The sequence below is a fragment of the Protopterus annectens genome, chromosome 5.part0 (genome assembly GCF_019279795.1).
Source record: "Protopterus annectens isolate FY-2018-M chromosome 5.part0, PAN1.0, whole genome shotgun sequence".
Lineage (NCBI taxonomy): Eukaryota > Metazoa > Chordata > Ceratodontiformes > Protopteridae > Protopterus > Protopterus annectens.
The window spans coordinates 1,850,917,279-1,850,933,002 of NC_056735.1; the positions used below are offsets into that span (position 1 = coordinate 1,850,917,279).

The window sequence follows — 15,724 nt, forward strand, 5'->3', positions numbered from 1 at the left end:
TCATGCTCCACCTCCTTTCTCCAGAAGGGCCATACCAGTCAATCCTAGAGTAAATTCATAAGTACACATCCAGTTATCTAGGTTATAGTTTAAGGAAGATATTGAGTTGCACTGCTTAACATGTAGAGAACATTTACTCCAGATGTTTGGGAGGTGCTGAATTATAAATCTGTCCCTCCACCATGTTTTATTTATCTGTTAGTGAATGTTTGTGTCCCCAGCTTTAATACTGATGGAGATATTGGACTTGCGTAGAAACAGGAGGTTCGGGACAACCAGGTCTCCTCAAAAGTCTGTAAGACACTCAATAAAAGGATAGAACTTCTATCCCTTTTTGGTATCTTAGTGACTTTAGGTCTGCAATCTGTTGGAAACTTTGGGGTCTTTCTAATTGTTTGAAATTTTTAGTGAGGTACAACTCAAAAGGAGCATTGTATTTGATAACTAGTCTGATCAGTGCTGAGTATAAGCAAGTGATAACATCTTTAGACCTTGATGATATTCCTTTAGCAATTAGTTCCTGACAACCATTGTCACATGATGGTCAAAAGAGATGGAGTTGTCAAACTAAGTTATGAGGTCCCTAACTATATTTTTGCTTTGTATTGGTATGTTGTGCATATGTATTATGATGGGGGGATGTTTACCAAAAATTTTTAGCACACCAAAACTTTACTAAGGGACAGTTAATTCTAGAGGGTTTAGGTGTCATAAGGTAACTTAACCAACAGTTTGGAGGTGTTTGCAAACTTGTTAGCCAGCGGTCTTATACTCACTGCTTGGAGACCTGATAAGTAAATGCTGAAAAGGAGAGGTCCCAGCATCAAACCCTGTAGGACACTTTCATACTTTCTGATGAGGCGTTTTCAACTCACACTGTATGACATCTGTCTTTTAGCCAGTTTGTTATCCGTGTTACTACATATGGGTCAATTTTTAAAGCATTTAGCTTTCTGTATGATGCCAGCATGGGAAATTGGAGTAGAATGCTTTGGCCAGGTCACAATACACGGTGTGTACTGCAATTTTTAAAGGGTTTAGCTTTCTGTATGATGCCAGCATAGGAAATTGGTGTCGAAAGCCTTGGCCAGGTCGCAATACACTGTGTGTACTGCACAGCCTCCTACAGTCTTCATAACCCTTTTGAAGAAAGTTACCAGATTCAATAGACAAGGATCTACCCTTCACAAAGCCAAACTGTTGGGAATCAAGTCTGATAAGATTCTTGATATCGTGGGTTGTGAAGTTATTTATAATATATTCCATGGCTGCGCAGATGATGTTTGTAAGGATTGATAGGTCTGTAATTACCAGGGTCAGTTGTAAGGCCAACATTATGTAAAATCATCGGTGCAGTGTGCCACTCATCAGAGACCAAATCAGTAGCTAAACTTAAGTTAAACAGTTTAAGGGTTGCATCTGCAAGGACATGTTAACACAATTAATTAAGCAACCAGGAATATTGTCCAGTCCCATGGGGGATGTATTTGTAGTCTTGATCAACAATTTTATTAAATGATCTTTAGAGATAATTGGGAGAGTAAAGGATTCAGATATTTCAAAACAGTGTAAGAAACTTCTCTGTGTGGAAGATTTTCAGTCCATATATTTCTAGTTAATCACAGTATATTAATCAGATCAGACAATAGTAGTAGAAATAGCGAACGTAAACTCATCTTAAGTCAAAACAAAACAAAAAGTAGTAATAGAAAATATATAATTGTACAGCATTACTAAGTATTCGAAAGTAATCCAAGCAAGGCAGGCAGTCTGTGTCCAGTCGAAAATCCTTTATATACAGTGATTAACTAGAAATATATGGACTGAAAATCTTCCACACAGAGACGTTTCTTACACTGTTTTGTTTTTGGACCCACTACACCTTAGTGGGTTGTTTTGAGACTTCGGGGATACAACGGGGATTCAGATATTTTAGGACTTTAGATAGAAGTCTTGGGTGTGAAACTTTCACTAAAATTTGTTTGCAAGGATATTGGCAGTTTCTATTAGGAAGTGTCCTTATGAATAAGTTCAGAACATTGATGGGTATTGTTTCTTAGATGTTCTTCGTGTTTCACTGTTGCAGTCATTACATTTGGGTAATCCTGCTGGCAGGTTGCCCTCAGTCGGCCTGAATTCCAAAGTCTTGGGTCCTGCGTCTGCTGTCGTCGCCCCTTCCCTGACGTCAGGTCGTCAGGGGTATAAAAAGAAGCAGCTGATCCATTTTCTTCAGTCTTTCTTGCCGCACGGTGCCCGAAGCAGAAGCAGTTCACAAGTGCCGGTCGGCCGACTCCTGAGATTTTCGAGTTTGAATTTCAGATCAGAAGTCTACTATAAAGCTAAGTACCCCATTGGGGAAACTTTCTTCTTGCTCCAGAACCGATGTCAGAAAAAGTTAATAATTGCATTTCTTGTGGGAAGCAAATACCTCATAAGGACTTGCATTCTTACTGTATTCCTTGCCTAGGCCCTGATCATAATTTTCTGGGTTGTCAGTTTTGTGCTAGATTTAACCAACGCACTGTTAAGCATCGGTATGATTTTGCTTTAAACTACTTTGGACGCAGATTTAATTATCCAGAAATGTCATTGGAAAGCCATCCGACTACCGGAGTTCACAAAAAACGCAAAGAAAAAGAAAGACAGCCGATGCCCAAAACCGACGATGAAGCTTCTTCTAAGCCAGTCGCAGGTTTGCTGTTCTTAGTGAGGCGCTTTCGCAGCCCCTGACGACCGCTACTTTAGAGTCGCAGGCCGCTACCGACTTCCACGTGGAGTTGGCCATGCCGCTGGAAACTCAAGGTATTGGAGCCTCGGACGCTAATCCTTCAGATGGGTCTGGAGCCACTGAGCAGGCACCGGCTTCTGATCGTGTATTCAGACCCAAACATCTATACATTAAACCGACTTCAAAGGCAAAGACTAAAGCACCTTCAAAGAAGCAACCTCAAGAGCCACATGGACAGGCCTCCGGCCCCAAAAAACAGATGCTCAAAATGGCTGAAGACTTGATTACCTTGATCAGGGGTTCCCATCCCCCTCCTGATAGGAGGGTTAGGAAAGACTATGACTCTTCAGATCAGCTTTCCATTTCTTCTGATTCCTCTACTGATCAGGAATATTCTTTTACCCCTATGAGGATTCTGATGCTGAAGAATCCATACCTTCAGATTCTCCTCCTGAGGACTATTCTTTTGGGGAAACCTTACATACCATGATGGAGCATTTCCACTGGGAGAGCCAAGATTTTTCAGAATCTAAAAAGAGGCTCAGGGATTTCCTGTTACTACCTCAGCACAACCCACTAGCCATCCCTCCTGTGTTAGACATTGTAGATGATGTGTTTTCGGAGTCTAGCCTTATCCCTGACTCCTTACCTCCAGCTCTTTTTAAGCCTGACAGATATTACAGGGTTCCTGACTCACATAAATCCCTTTTTAAAAACCCTGCTGCAGATCCAGAAACTATTTCTCAGGGTCCCGTGGAGTTAAGGCTACCTCTGCAAAAAACCCTACCCCTTCTGACAGGGATTCTAGGGCACTGGATAGATGGGGAAAAAAGATTTACACATCCGCTACCTTGGCTATAAGGGCCTTAAACTGTCAGTTTCATATGCACAAATATCAGCAACATGTCTTGGCATTGCTTAAACAGCAAATGTTGTTAAACTCTGAATGAGCAGAAAACAAGGAAATGCATGATATATAATATTGCATGCAGCTGAACAAGTTGGAAAGCATACTTTGCAATGTAGTTTTGATTATTTAGAGGCCTCCTGCAGGGCCTCAGTTACAGGTTCTGTAATTAGAAGGCATGCTTGGTTAAAGGAATAAAATATGCCTGATCATGTTAAAGTTAAATTATTAGATGCACCTTTACAGCATGATTCTTTGTTTGGTGTTAAGGCAGAAGAGGTGTTAAAGAAAATGGAGGACAAGGCTAAAGCTGTGTAAACGGTCAAAGATTTCTTACAAGTACAGCCACCTAGGTTTAGTAGACACTGGTCAACAAAGAAGTGGTCCTTTCCTGTGTCGAACAGACCTCAAAGGGGCAGACCCAGACTCCCTAGAGGCAGATCTCAGGCACAAGGTTCATACAGGTCAAAGCAATGGGGTGCTTCTACCTCCAAAAGTGGAGAAGACAAATCACAACCTTATAGGAAACAGTCCCAATGACTTCCCCCTGCCTGCACCAAGCACTTATTTCCTGGCAGCACCCTTAGGGGGAAAATTAGCGCTTTTTTCTCAAAATTGGCATATTATAATCCAGGACAAGTGGGTTCTAAATATCATGTCTCAAGGCTTCAAGTTCCATTTCCATACCCTGCCAAAGGCAAATGGCTGGCCAGATCTGCCAAAAAAATCAGTGGGCAGTGGCACAAAAACAAGTCTCATCCCTCATGGACATGAGGGGCCATTCAACAAGTGCCAGAGCAAGAGCGGGGACAAGGATTTTACTCGACTGTTCTTGGTACCCAAAAAGGACAAGGCCTGTTGGCCAATACTGGACCTATCGATTCTGAATACATTCCTGGATATACCAAAATTCAAAATGTTGACTTTGCAGCAGCTACTGCCCATGCTGGGCAAGAACGCTTGGCTTGTAACTTTAGACCTAAAAGAGGCATAAGTGCATGTCCCAATCAGACAAATATGCAGAAGATACCTCAGATTCAAGGCTGGCTCAATGCATTACCAATTCTTTGCACTGCCCTTTGGCTTATCTACTGTGCCCAGGGTCTTTACAAAGTGCCTGGCACCAGTAATTGCATTCTGCAGACAAAGAGGAATACAGATATATCCTTACTTGGACGACTGTCTAATTTAAGCAGAGAGCAAGGACATCCTTCTACAGCATCTGGTGTTTGTGAAAAAACTTCTAACATGCCTAGGGTACACAGTCAATGAAAAGAAATCAAAACTAGTACCCTCTCAAGAGATAATATTCCTGGGTGCAAGCTTAAATACAACTGCCCAGATGGCTTATCTCACGCCAGACAAACAAAGACAACTGACTACCTGCTTCAAAATGTTAGCAAAAAAGGCCCAGTTATCTGCAAGAAAAATTCTGCAGGCTTTGGGCTTCATGGCATCCTGCATCATACTAATTCCATATGCAAGACTGCATATGAGGAAACTTCAATGGTACCTAAAAAGTGTTTGGATTCAACATTGCCACAGCCTGGAAACTATAATTACTCTCATTCCCTGCCTGCAACAGGAGTTTCAATGGTGGGCAAAGGCTTGTCACCAAAACAAGGGACAGCCATTCACATTACCCCCAGCCAGGCAAACACTAACAACGGATGCATCAGATTATGCCTGGGGGGCCCACATGGCAGGAAGATGCATTCAGGGAACATGGGCCTCAAACCAAATGCATCTACATATCAATCTAAAAGAGATGCTAGCTGTTCAAAATGCCCTGACAGCCTTCAAGGACCTACTTCAACCAGGACAACTACTGATAAAGACAGACAACACCACAGACATGTGGTATATAAACAAGCAGGGGGGCACACATTCTTACCACCTTTGCAGACTAGCCATGACTTTGTGGGACACAGCATTGACTTACCAAGTACATCTGCAGGCACAATTCCTGCCAGGAAGGAAAAATACTCTGGCAGACGAATTAAGCAGAAACCTCATGGATCCCCACGAGTGTCAGCTGGATCCACAAGTCTTCAGCATGATAACAAGGAAATGGGGATGCCCGGACATAGATCTATTTGCCTCCCCTCACAACTACCAACTAAAGAGATTCTGCACAAGGATTTATCACAGACAAGCATGGAAAGTGGACGCCCTATCCTTCAGCTGGAAAAACCTATCAGTATATGCCTTTCCCCCTCTGCCTCTCCTCCCCAAGGTACTCCTAAAGGTCAGACAGGAGAAGCCAAAGATGATACTGATTGCATCAGACTGGCCCCGCCAGCATTGGTATCCAATATTAAGGAACTTGTCTCAATGCCCAGCTTGGACCCTGCCTCAAGTACCGCATCTACTGTCCCAGCAAAACAATCAGATACTGCATAGCCAGCTCAGGACTTTAAACCTGGCAGCATGGCGGATAATGTAGTCATACAAAACACACCTCTCAGCAAAGCTGTGATGGATGTCATTTTGGAAGCCAGAAGGCCTGGTACTAGAAAATCTTATGCTGGAAAATGGAAGAGATTCTGTGCTTGGAACCAGGCACAAGGAACAGATACAGCTCTGCCAAATATTCCTCAAATAATACAATACTTAACTGAGATGCTGGACAAAGGCCTATCTTTCTCATCTATTAAAATTCATGCCTCTGCCGTTTCAGCTCATTACAATGCAGAGCCACCAATCTTTTCTCATCCCTTATTAAAACAGTACCTCAGAGGAGCCAAACATTTAAGGCCTCCAAGGAGATCACCAGTGCCTGCATGGGACCTCAACTATGTCTTGGAAAAACTCACCCTGCCTCCTTTTGAGCCAGCTGCTACTGCTGATATAAAGTTTTTATCTTGGAAAACAGCTTTGCTCCTAGCAATAACTTCTACAAGACGAGTTTCAGAGCTACAGGCACTCATGGCTGTGGAACCTTTTATCATTTTTTATCTAGACAGGGTCTTCCTGAGGACAAACCCAACATTTATGCCTAAAGTGGTGTCCAGTGTGGCTCTTAATCAAACCATTCATCTACCAACTTTTTATCCAAATCCACAGAACAAGGGGGAAAGAATTCTGCATTCTTTGGGCGTACACAGACAGCTTAGATTCTACTTGGACAGAACCAAAATTTTCAGAAAGGCAGAGCATTTACTAGTGGCATATGCTGCAGGATCACAAGGAAAGGCTATCTCAAAGCAGACTATTTCAAAATGGATAGGCCACTGCATTTGTTTCTGCTACTTATACCATGGCAAGCCAGTGCCTAAGGGCAATAGGCCACATTCCACCAGAGCTGCAGCCACTTCAGCAGCCTTTCTCAGGGGAGTACCAACCAAGGACATTTTAGAGGCAGCTACTTGGAGTTCAGTGCACACCTTTACCAAGCACTATCATTTGTCACTCTACTCTAAATCCAGGGCAGGCTTTGCCACTGCAGTTCTGCAGGATCTCATAGCTGCTCCTAATGCTGTTTAGCTCCAGCCTCCCAACCATAGCTTTGGGAATCTACCCAAATGTAATGACTGCAACAGTGAAACACGAAGAACATAGTGCAGTTGTGTACACTTACCTTAGATGTAGATGTTCGAGTGTATTCACTGTTGCAGTCCAGGTTACCCACCCACCATCCCCCCCTTTCTTCTGATGGAACCTATCTTAACCTATGTGGTGTATTTGCTTGTGGATGAAGGTAAAGTTTATATTGCTGCATGTAATTTTATATATAGATATAAATTTTGACTACCCTTTTTGGGGGCACCTGACATCTGGGGCAAGAAAAACTGAAGAAAATGGCGTCGGCTGCTTCTTTTATACCCCTGACAACCTGACAACAGCCGACGCAGGACCCAAGACTTTGGAATTCAGGCCGACTGAGGGCAACCTGCCAGCAGGATTACCCAATGTAATGACTGCAACAGTGAATACACTCGAACATCTACATTTATGGTAAGTGTACACAACTGTACTTTTTCTAGTATAGCCAATGAGGAATTTATTTTCATGTCTGTCTTCAGAGGCCAGCCTATGGACAAATTTAGTGGAGCTAATAGTATTAATTTTTTGGAATGCTATTAATTATTGTAATTCATTTTTCGTTTTTTATTCATGATAAACAGCATCCCTGTTCTTCAAACCGTTTAATTAGTAGTTACATGAATGATATTGACATATGCTTGTTTAATATTGGTGTACTACTGTTCAGAGATATGTCTGCCACATCTAGTATATAGTTACATTTTCAGACTATATTTGGGTTAGTGAGATGTTTATTTCCTGGACAGTTGGTGGGATGTTGGTAGTGCAGATCTTGTGTGGTAAATGCAGCTGTCTACTATTTTTTTTTAAGTTTTGGTAAAGGAGAAATTCTAAAAAAAAAAAGCAGAGAGAGAGAAGACAGTAGAGTTGAATTACATGATAGCAGCTTGCTTCTACCACACGGAAGCTACTAACTAGGGAAAGAGAGGGTTATCCTATCCCTCATGGTAGAGGCACAAATCCTTTTATCTAGTTAATGTGATTCAGATGTGTTCCAAGAGGCTTCTGAAAGTCTGCAAAAATTTAACGTTTAATGAGTTTATCCAGCACCATTTCATTGTGCTGTTTATAAAGACTTTGATAAACAATTTTCAGAGTTCATGTTTATGCCATCATTGCTGTCAGTTTTAAAGACTTAAAACAGCAAGATAGTTACAGTATTGTCTATTCTGTAAGGAAATCAGGCATTATAACTACTAGCAAACCTTTGCAATAAAATTCATTCTTGACCAAATAAATAGTAAAATGATAAAATTATTTGGCTTTATCTCCCTTGGAAAAAGAGCAGCAGCCATGTGTTTATTTTTTGTTTTATTTATTTATTTAAAAACTTGATGTGACAGCAGAGCTGAGTATTTGTCAGAAAGATGATGGTTACTGTACGGCAACCTTTTTGCAGCTACATTTTAAGAATGCAGTATACACGGTTGAAAGTTTTGTGTGTGATTTTGCTGTACTTACAACACAAATTAATATTTTGCATCATTTGTTATGCATAGTGCCTGTTGGGAACCCACTGAGGAACCAGGGGTATTTCTGAGAATCACTGACATCTTGAACTTACGGTTACATGTTGTGGTTCGTCACAAGTACAAAACCAGTATTCTGTATGATGTTCTTCTATTCCTATGTTGCAGTATTCTTGGTGTGGAGTTTTCTGTGTCAGTATATAGTACGTCGGCTCCTATACCAAAGCTTCAGCTTGGCTGTTGCAGTTGCGTGGGACGTCACACATAGGGCCATAAACCAGGACCTTAAATGTGACATCTGCACGCACAGACCTCAGAACTTTTCAGCCACAGATGATCGTCACATCATGTGCTTTGCTCCTTCACCACAAGATGTTTAAAAGCGAAGTATCCCATTGGGGTTTTTTCTTCTTTGACCTTTAACTAAAGCTTGGTTTGTTGTAGTAAACTTTAGCCGATGTCAGCAAAAAAGGGCAAATGTCAATGCAGACACCATATACCCCATAAAGATACGCACGACCACTGCATTTTTTGCCTAGGTCGAGAGAGCATGATCACACCGCTTGCTCTATCTGCCACTGCTTCATTCCTAAGACCCTACGCAGCCATCTGGCTGCACTTAATCTTTACCTAGAAAACCAACGACTTTAAAAATTATTACTTAGGATGGATCCCATTTTGGAAGCCCCGAATGAACCTCCGCGAAAGAAGGCCAAAATTCCTAGGCCCTCTTCCACTGCCTATCTACTTTCGGATGCCCCGCCAGCTACCGATTTAGGAATTGAGGGAGTCAGACAGATCCATCAACTTTTACAACGTTCGAGAAGGCCACTTCGCAGTTGACAACAAGCATGTCCATGGAGCTAACCCAGACATCAGCTGCCGCTGAGGTCAAGGGGGAACCTAACACAGTTGGGCCTCCGACCGGGATGCCTCCTCCTGACACAACTACCCATAGCCAGGCCTACGCCTAAGACTTCCCCCCAAACATCTGGCTACACCTGCTGAAGGCGTACCTGATTGGCAGTCCTTCACCTCATCTTTCATGCAGGCCTTTATGGCCCTTAGGCCCTCAGCCTCTTCTCCATCTACTGTTCCTCTCCTCAGCCCTAGGCCTGCCTCTGTCTCCTCTCTTCCATTACCTACTTCACAAGATAGAGAAGAAGAGCAAGAGACCTGTTATTTATCTTCTGATGAATCAATATCTTACACCTCCCAAATAGCCTCTCAAGAGTACTATTCCCCAGATGAAATCCATTGACAGGGACTCCCCTCCAGAGGATATCACCTTTGTTGAGACTATAACCAAAATGAAGGAATACTTCAAATGGGACACCTCTCACATGACTGATGCTCAAAAAAAGGTATTTTGAATTATTACAAGTGGAATCTCCCTCCCCTTCTGCCATTCCACCTGTCATGCCTGCCTATTTAGATGCCTTTTCCACAGCATCTAAGACACCAAATTCTCAGCCACCTGCCCCTAAGAGGCCAGACCGCTTCAACAAGGTGCCTGAAGACCAGAAATTTGTAGTCAGACCACCCCTGGCAGAGCCTGCTGTGATTGCCATTTCACCAGATAAACAATCCAGACTGATTATATCTGCCTCTCTCTTACCTACAGACAAAGATAGCAAAACAATGGATAGAAGTGGAAAGAAGGTTTACATCTCTTCCACATTAGCCTTTAGAGCCATCAGCTATCAAACCCATATGACCAAATATGCTCTGGACCTGGTCTCTCATGCCTCCACTCTGCTGGCTGCTACTCCAGACTGCCCCACTAAATCTGACATCTCTTCCAAACTGTCTCTGGCTGCCCAAGTAGCCATACATTCCATTAAATGTAGTTATGATGCTGCAGAGGCCTCTGCGTGATCTGAAGCATCTGCCACTGTATATTTCTGGCTACGTCTGCAACACTTACCAGAAGACTTCAAGTCTAAAATCTTAGATGTTCCTCTGGACCATAACTTCTTTTTTGGAAAGCAGTCAGCAGACCTATTCAAAAATCTGCAGGAAAAGAGTAAGAAATTGCAAGACGTCAAGCATCTTCTGGTGTCTCCTATTCCCAATTATTACAGGAATTACCCTGCCAAAGCCACCTTTATCAGAAGAAACCCTGCCCCAGCTGGACCTACCTCTTCCAGGCACAGAAGAGGGGCCACAAGACAAACCCCTTCCAAGCCAGCTGTTTCTCAGCCCCCTCCAGACAGCCCTTTCAAGATAGAGGAGGCCCCAACGATGAGTGACTGCCTTGCCCACCTCCCTCTTTTTGCCCACCTCTCCCACTGCCTCTCCTTTTGGAAAACCATCACCACAGACAAATGGGCTCTGGCTATTATTCAGAAAGGATACTTCCTGTCCTGGAAAGAAAGGCCACCCTTAAGGGGCACCCCCCCAATAAAAATCAGATACACCTTTTCCCACAGATTCTGAAAGACCTTCTGAACTTGGGTACAATAGAACCTGTCCCCTCCAGAGCAGGAAGGAAAAGGCTTCTATTCAAGACTGTTTCTGGTCCCTAAATAAGATGGACAATGGAAACCCATTCTAGACTTTTTCTTCTTAAACCTATTTTTAAAAGTTCCCATCTTCAGAATGTTGTCCCTACAAGATTTGCTCCCTCTTATACCAGCCCAGGCTTTCATGGCCACACTCGACCTGAAAGAAGCCTATTTGCACATACCTATTCAACCTTCCTACAGGAAATTATTACTCTTTTCAGGACCCTCTTCTCACTTCCAATTTACTGCATTGCCCTTTTGTTTGTCCACTGCTCCCAGAGTGTTCACAAAATGCCTGGCATCTGTCATAGCCTATTGCAGAAAGCAGGAGAGTCAGATTTACCCCTACCCGGACGACATCTTGATCTTAGCAGACTGCAAGGAAACCCTGTTAGTCCATCTAGAGTTCACCATGTGCCTAGTCCAAAAACTGGGGTTCACCCTCAACTTCCCAAAATCCTCCTTGACTCCACAACAAGAAAAAGCATTTCTGGGTTGCAGGATCAAAACAGACAATGAAAGCCTTTCTTCCCCAGGACAAGGTTAGCTCCCTGTCCTCCCACTTCAAAGCCCTTCTGCAGACCCAGCAAATAACTGCAATGCAATTCCTATGAACCCTGGGCCTAATGGCAGCCACCATTCCCATGCTACCACTAGCCAGAATGCACATGTGAAAGCTACAGTGGTATCTAAAAAAAATGTATGGTCACAGCACGAACATCCTCTAGAGCAAGAAATTGTTCTCTTGCCCTGCCTACAGTCAGAGCTAAAATGGTGGATTCAGCAAATTCAGCTGAATCTGGGCCTTCTGCTGCAGTTACCCACCCCAAACCAGTTCATACATACAGATGCTTCAGACCTAGGATGGGGAGCCCCAATGGCAAACTACAGGGTTCAAGCAAAGTGGCACACTTCCTTAAAGGGCAAAGACATCAACGTGAGGGAAATGACAGCAGTCCTTCTGGCACTGAAAGCTTTCCTTCCACTCATACAACCAGGTGTTCTCCAAATAACAGACAACACCACAGTTATGTGGTACCTCAACAAGCAGGGAGGGACAAAAGCATACCACCTTTGCAGACTAACCTTACTAATCTGAGACCTAGCCTCACAACACAACTTGTTCCTGCAGGTAACCTACATCCTTACACAGGACAACAAACAAGCTGACCTTCTCAGCAGGACATCCTCTTCATATCACAAATGGATTCTGGACAGGAATGTCTTTCTAGATATTGTCCACCAGTGGGGCACACCTCAAGTAGATGTTTGCCTCCCCCAGAACAGACATCTGCAGACTTTCTTTCTAGCTTGGAGAGTAGACACATTCAGCATTTCATGGAAGGAAAAGTTTATGTATGTCTTTCTTCCCTTCCCATTAATTCAAAACATCCTCCTGAAACTCGAGAGACAAACCAAAAATCTTGTTGGTGACCCCCTACTGGCCAAGACAGCACTGGTTCCCCCTACTTCTCAGTCTAGCCAAGGGTAATCACCACAAGTTACCCCACAAGGTGGACCTTCTGACACAACAAAAGGGAACCCTCATCCACCCACACTTGCAGATGTTGTCACTGACACTGTGGGTAAATTGAGTACGTGATTTCAGTCCTGAGGGGAGCCCAGGAAACCTCTTAGAAGAAAATCTTACTTAGCTAAATTGTAGAGATTTTCAAAATGGTGTCTGGGCAAGGGCAGAGATCCATGCATCGCAGATCCCCCATAGTTCTTGCCTGTGTGTGTTAGCTAGTAAAGGGGGGACTTCTTACTCTTCAGTGAAAGTCAACCTTTCAGCAATTTCAGCCTGCCTGCCACTAGACCCTGCCCTACTAGCCAGGCTCGATGTGAATCTATTCTTAAAAGGGGTCCTGCACATCAGACCACCAAGCAAACCCATCCCACCATCCTGGGAGATGAGCTTCATCCTGGAAAAACAAACAGTCTCCATTTGAACCTGCTAGTACGGCTACTCTGCATATGTGCACATGGAAGACAGTCCGCTAGTGGCCATAACTTCAGCCAGAAGGGTGTCTGAATTACAACAACTAATGGTCTGCCCTCTATACACTACTTTCCACAAGGACAGGTTAACACTAAGAACTAACCCTTCCCGTATGCCGAAAGTGGTCTATTCATCTACCCACCTTCTACCCCTCTCCCATCAATGAAAGTGAGAGAATACTCCACTCCCTGGATGTACACAGACAGCTAAGGTTTTACCTAGACAAAACAAAATCCATAAGAAAATCCAGTCAGCTGTTTGTTTCCTTCCACCACAGGGCCCTGGGCAAGGCAGTCACCAAACAAACCATTGCATGTTGGATTAGAAAAACTATTTGCTTATGTTATTCACACCATGGCAAAAAACTCTCACAGGGAGTTAAAGCTCACTCTACCAGGGCAGTGGCAGCCTCAAAAGCCTTCTAAAAAGGCCTGCACACTGCATCCATGCTAGAAGCAGCCACATGGTCCACCTTTCACACTTTCACCAAACACTGCAAGTTAGACAATGTTTCCAGAGCATGTGCAGGATTTCCCAGAGCAATTCTGCAGGGCTTTGTGGAATCAGCTTCTTCTACCTCCTCTCTTCCTTCTAGCTAAGCTGTGGTACTCTCCCACACCAAGAATACTGCAACATAGCAATCAAAGGACATAGAATAATTGTGTAAAACCTTACCATAACCATAAACGTCCTTCTCTTACATGTTGCAGTATTCCTTCCCAACCACCTAACCCCCTTATCCTTTCTCTCTCACTCATTATTGATCTGTCTTGGGTCTCCTGTGGGTTATACCCTTCCCTGTGGCCAGTTTAACCACAAAATGGCTCCTTGAGCCTATGACTAACATCATTGGCTACTCTATTTACTCCTGTCCTGCTGGGCTTTCAAGTTCTGAGGTCTGTGCATGCAGACGTCACATTTAAGGTCCCTGGTTTATGACCCTACGTGTGACGTCCCTTGCAACTGCAACAGCCAAGCTAAACTTTTGTCTAGGAGCTGATGTACGGGTTGCCTGAGGCAGAAAATCCCACACCAAGAATACTGCAACATGAAAACGAAGAACATCTATGGTTATGGTAAGATTTTACACAACTACTCTTTCTACATGCAGTGAAAGTTTTGTCAGGATCCTGATTGTGTCATTTGTTCTCTCTCATTAGCCACCTCGCACAGCTCATCCTATTGTAAAGTTCACCTGCGTCGACAGTGACCCAATGGTTATAGATAAGTTTCCATTTGACAAGTACGAATTAGAGCCATCTCCACTGACCCAGTTCATCTTGGAGAGAAAGGCACCCCATGTTTGCTGGCAGGTAAGTGCAGTACTTGTTCTTGTTCATTTAGACTGTTACCCTTACTACTCCCAGTAGCTAGAGTTGCAAACCTTATTTAATTGTCTCCTGATTAAGGACATAAGGGGATTATAATAAAATAAAAAAATAAAAAACATATCATTCTGGCAATGGAACTTTGGGCTACTTTCATGGAGACCATTATATATGATGTGTAGCTGATTTCCATCATAGCAGTTGGTGAATTTGGAAAGCTGAGACTTATTGCTTGCTTCACTGTGTGTCTTTAATTACTATAAAGATGTCACTAGAAGATGGAATAATGGAAGTTGTCCATTTTATTTTAATTATTTTGTTGAGAGAGAGAAAAGGCACTGAAGGCTACAGCTCATGATCAGAACCAGATGGGAGCAAGCAGAAAGTAACTTGCTGTTTGCTGCTTGAATTGTATTTTTCTGAGTTTGTTTTTCAGGATTTTACTGATTCTTTAATGTAGGCTACTGCTGCTATGGATTGGGGAAAGGAATGGCATTTAAGGAGTTTAAAACATTAGGCAAATAATGCTTATAGCACCCATCTGTCCTTGTACAATTTCTCTAGTGGCTGTTTCTGGGAGCCACATCTCATCGATAGTTTTTGAAGAGAAATGACTGCAGCTACATGGAAGTTACAGAAGTAGAAACCATTAGAAACCATTGCACATATTGTTACAAGATAAAATAATGCACTTACAGTGAGGATATGTAAGATGTTGTCCCGTTCGATTCTCAGCTAGAGCGTCTTCTGTGTGGAGGCATGTGTGAATGGGCGTGCCTTCGTTGAAGGTTGTGCGTCAGGGCTGGTAACTCGGCATGTAAAAATCCACTACCAAACATTAGCGGACTGGAGTTCCGCTGTGGCGACCCCTAACCGGGATAAGCCGAAAGACACAACAACTGTGAGGATATGTATACTGACAGGCACAGTTATGTGGAAAGTTTTATATTGAAGACTTTGCACACATTGCAACATACAAGGAATTGAAAGACATTGGGATTATTAAGCACAAAAATTATTGATAATGGTGAAGTAGTGGTCACCTGCAATCATCCAACATCAGCTGTTATGAAAATAGTAGCAAGAAAACCATATGCTGTAGATGAAGAGAAAAGGACAAAGGCAGCATTAATTATTGAAGTAGCCATGTCCAATGACTGTAGTGTTTTGCTTACTGGAAAATATAAATGTATACAATTTGAAGACATGTAAGCAGAAGCTAAAATAATGTGGAATA

The 15,724-nt window shown here is 43.0% G+C and overlaps 1 protein-coding gene across 1 annotated transcript in view; it reads left to right on the plus strand.

The window, feature by feature from the left end:
• The window catches only part of INTS6 (integrator complex subunit 6), a 1,595,672-nt gene that overhangs the window by 829,418 nt on the left and 750,530 nt on the right, over positions 1–15,724 (plus strand). Inside the window, exon 8 of the mRNA XM_044071680.1 lies at positions 14,320–14,472. Within this exon, the coding sequence (XP_043927615.1) occupies positions 14,320–14,472 (153 nt within the window). The remainder of the gene's footprint in view (positions 1–14,319; positions 14,473–15,724) is intronic.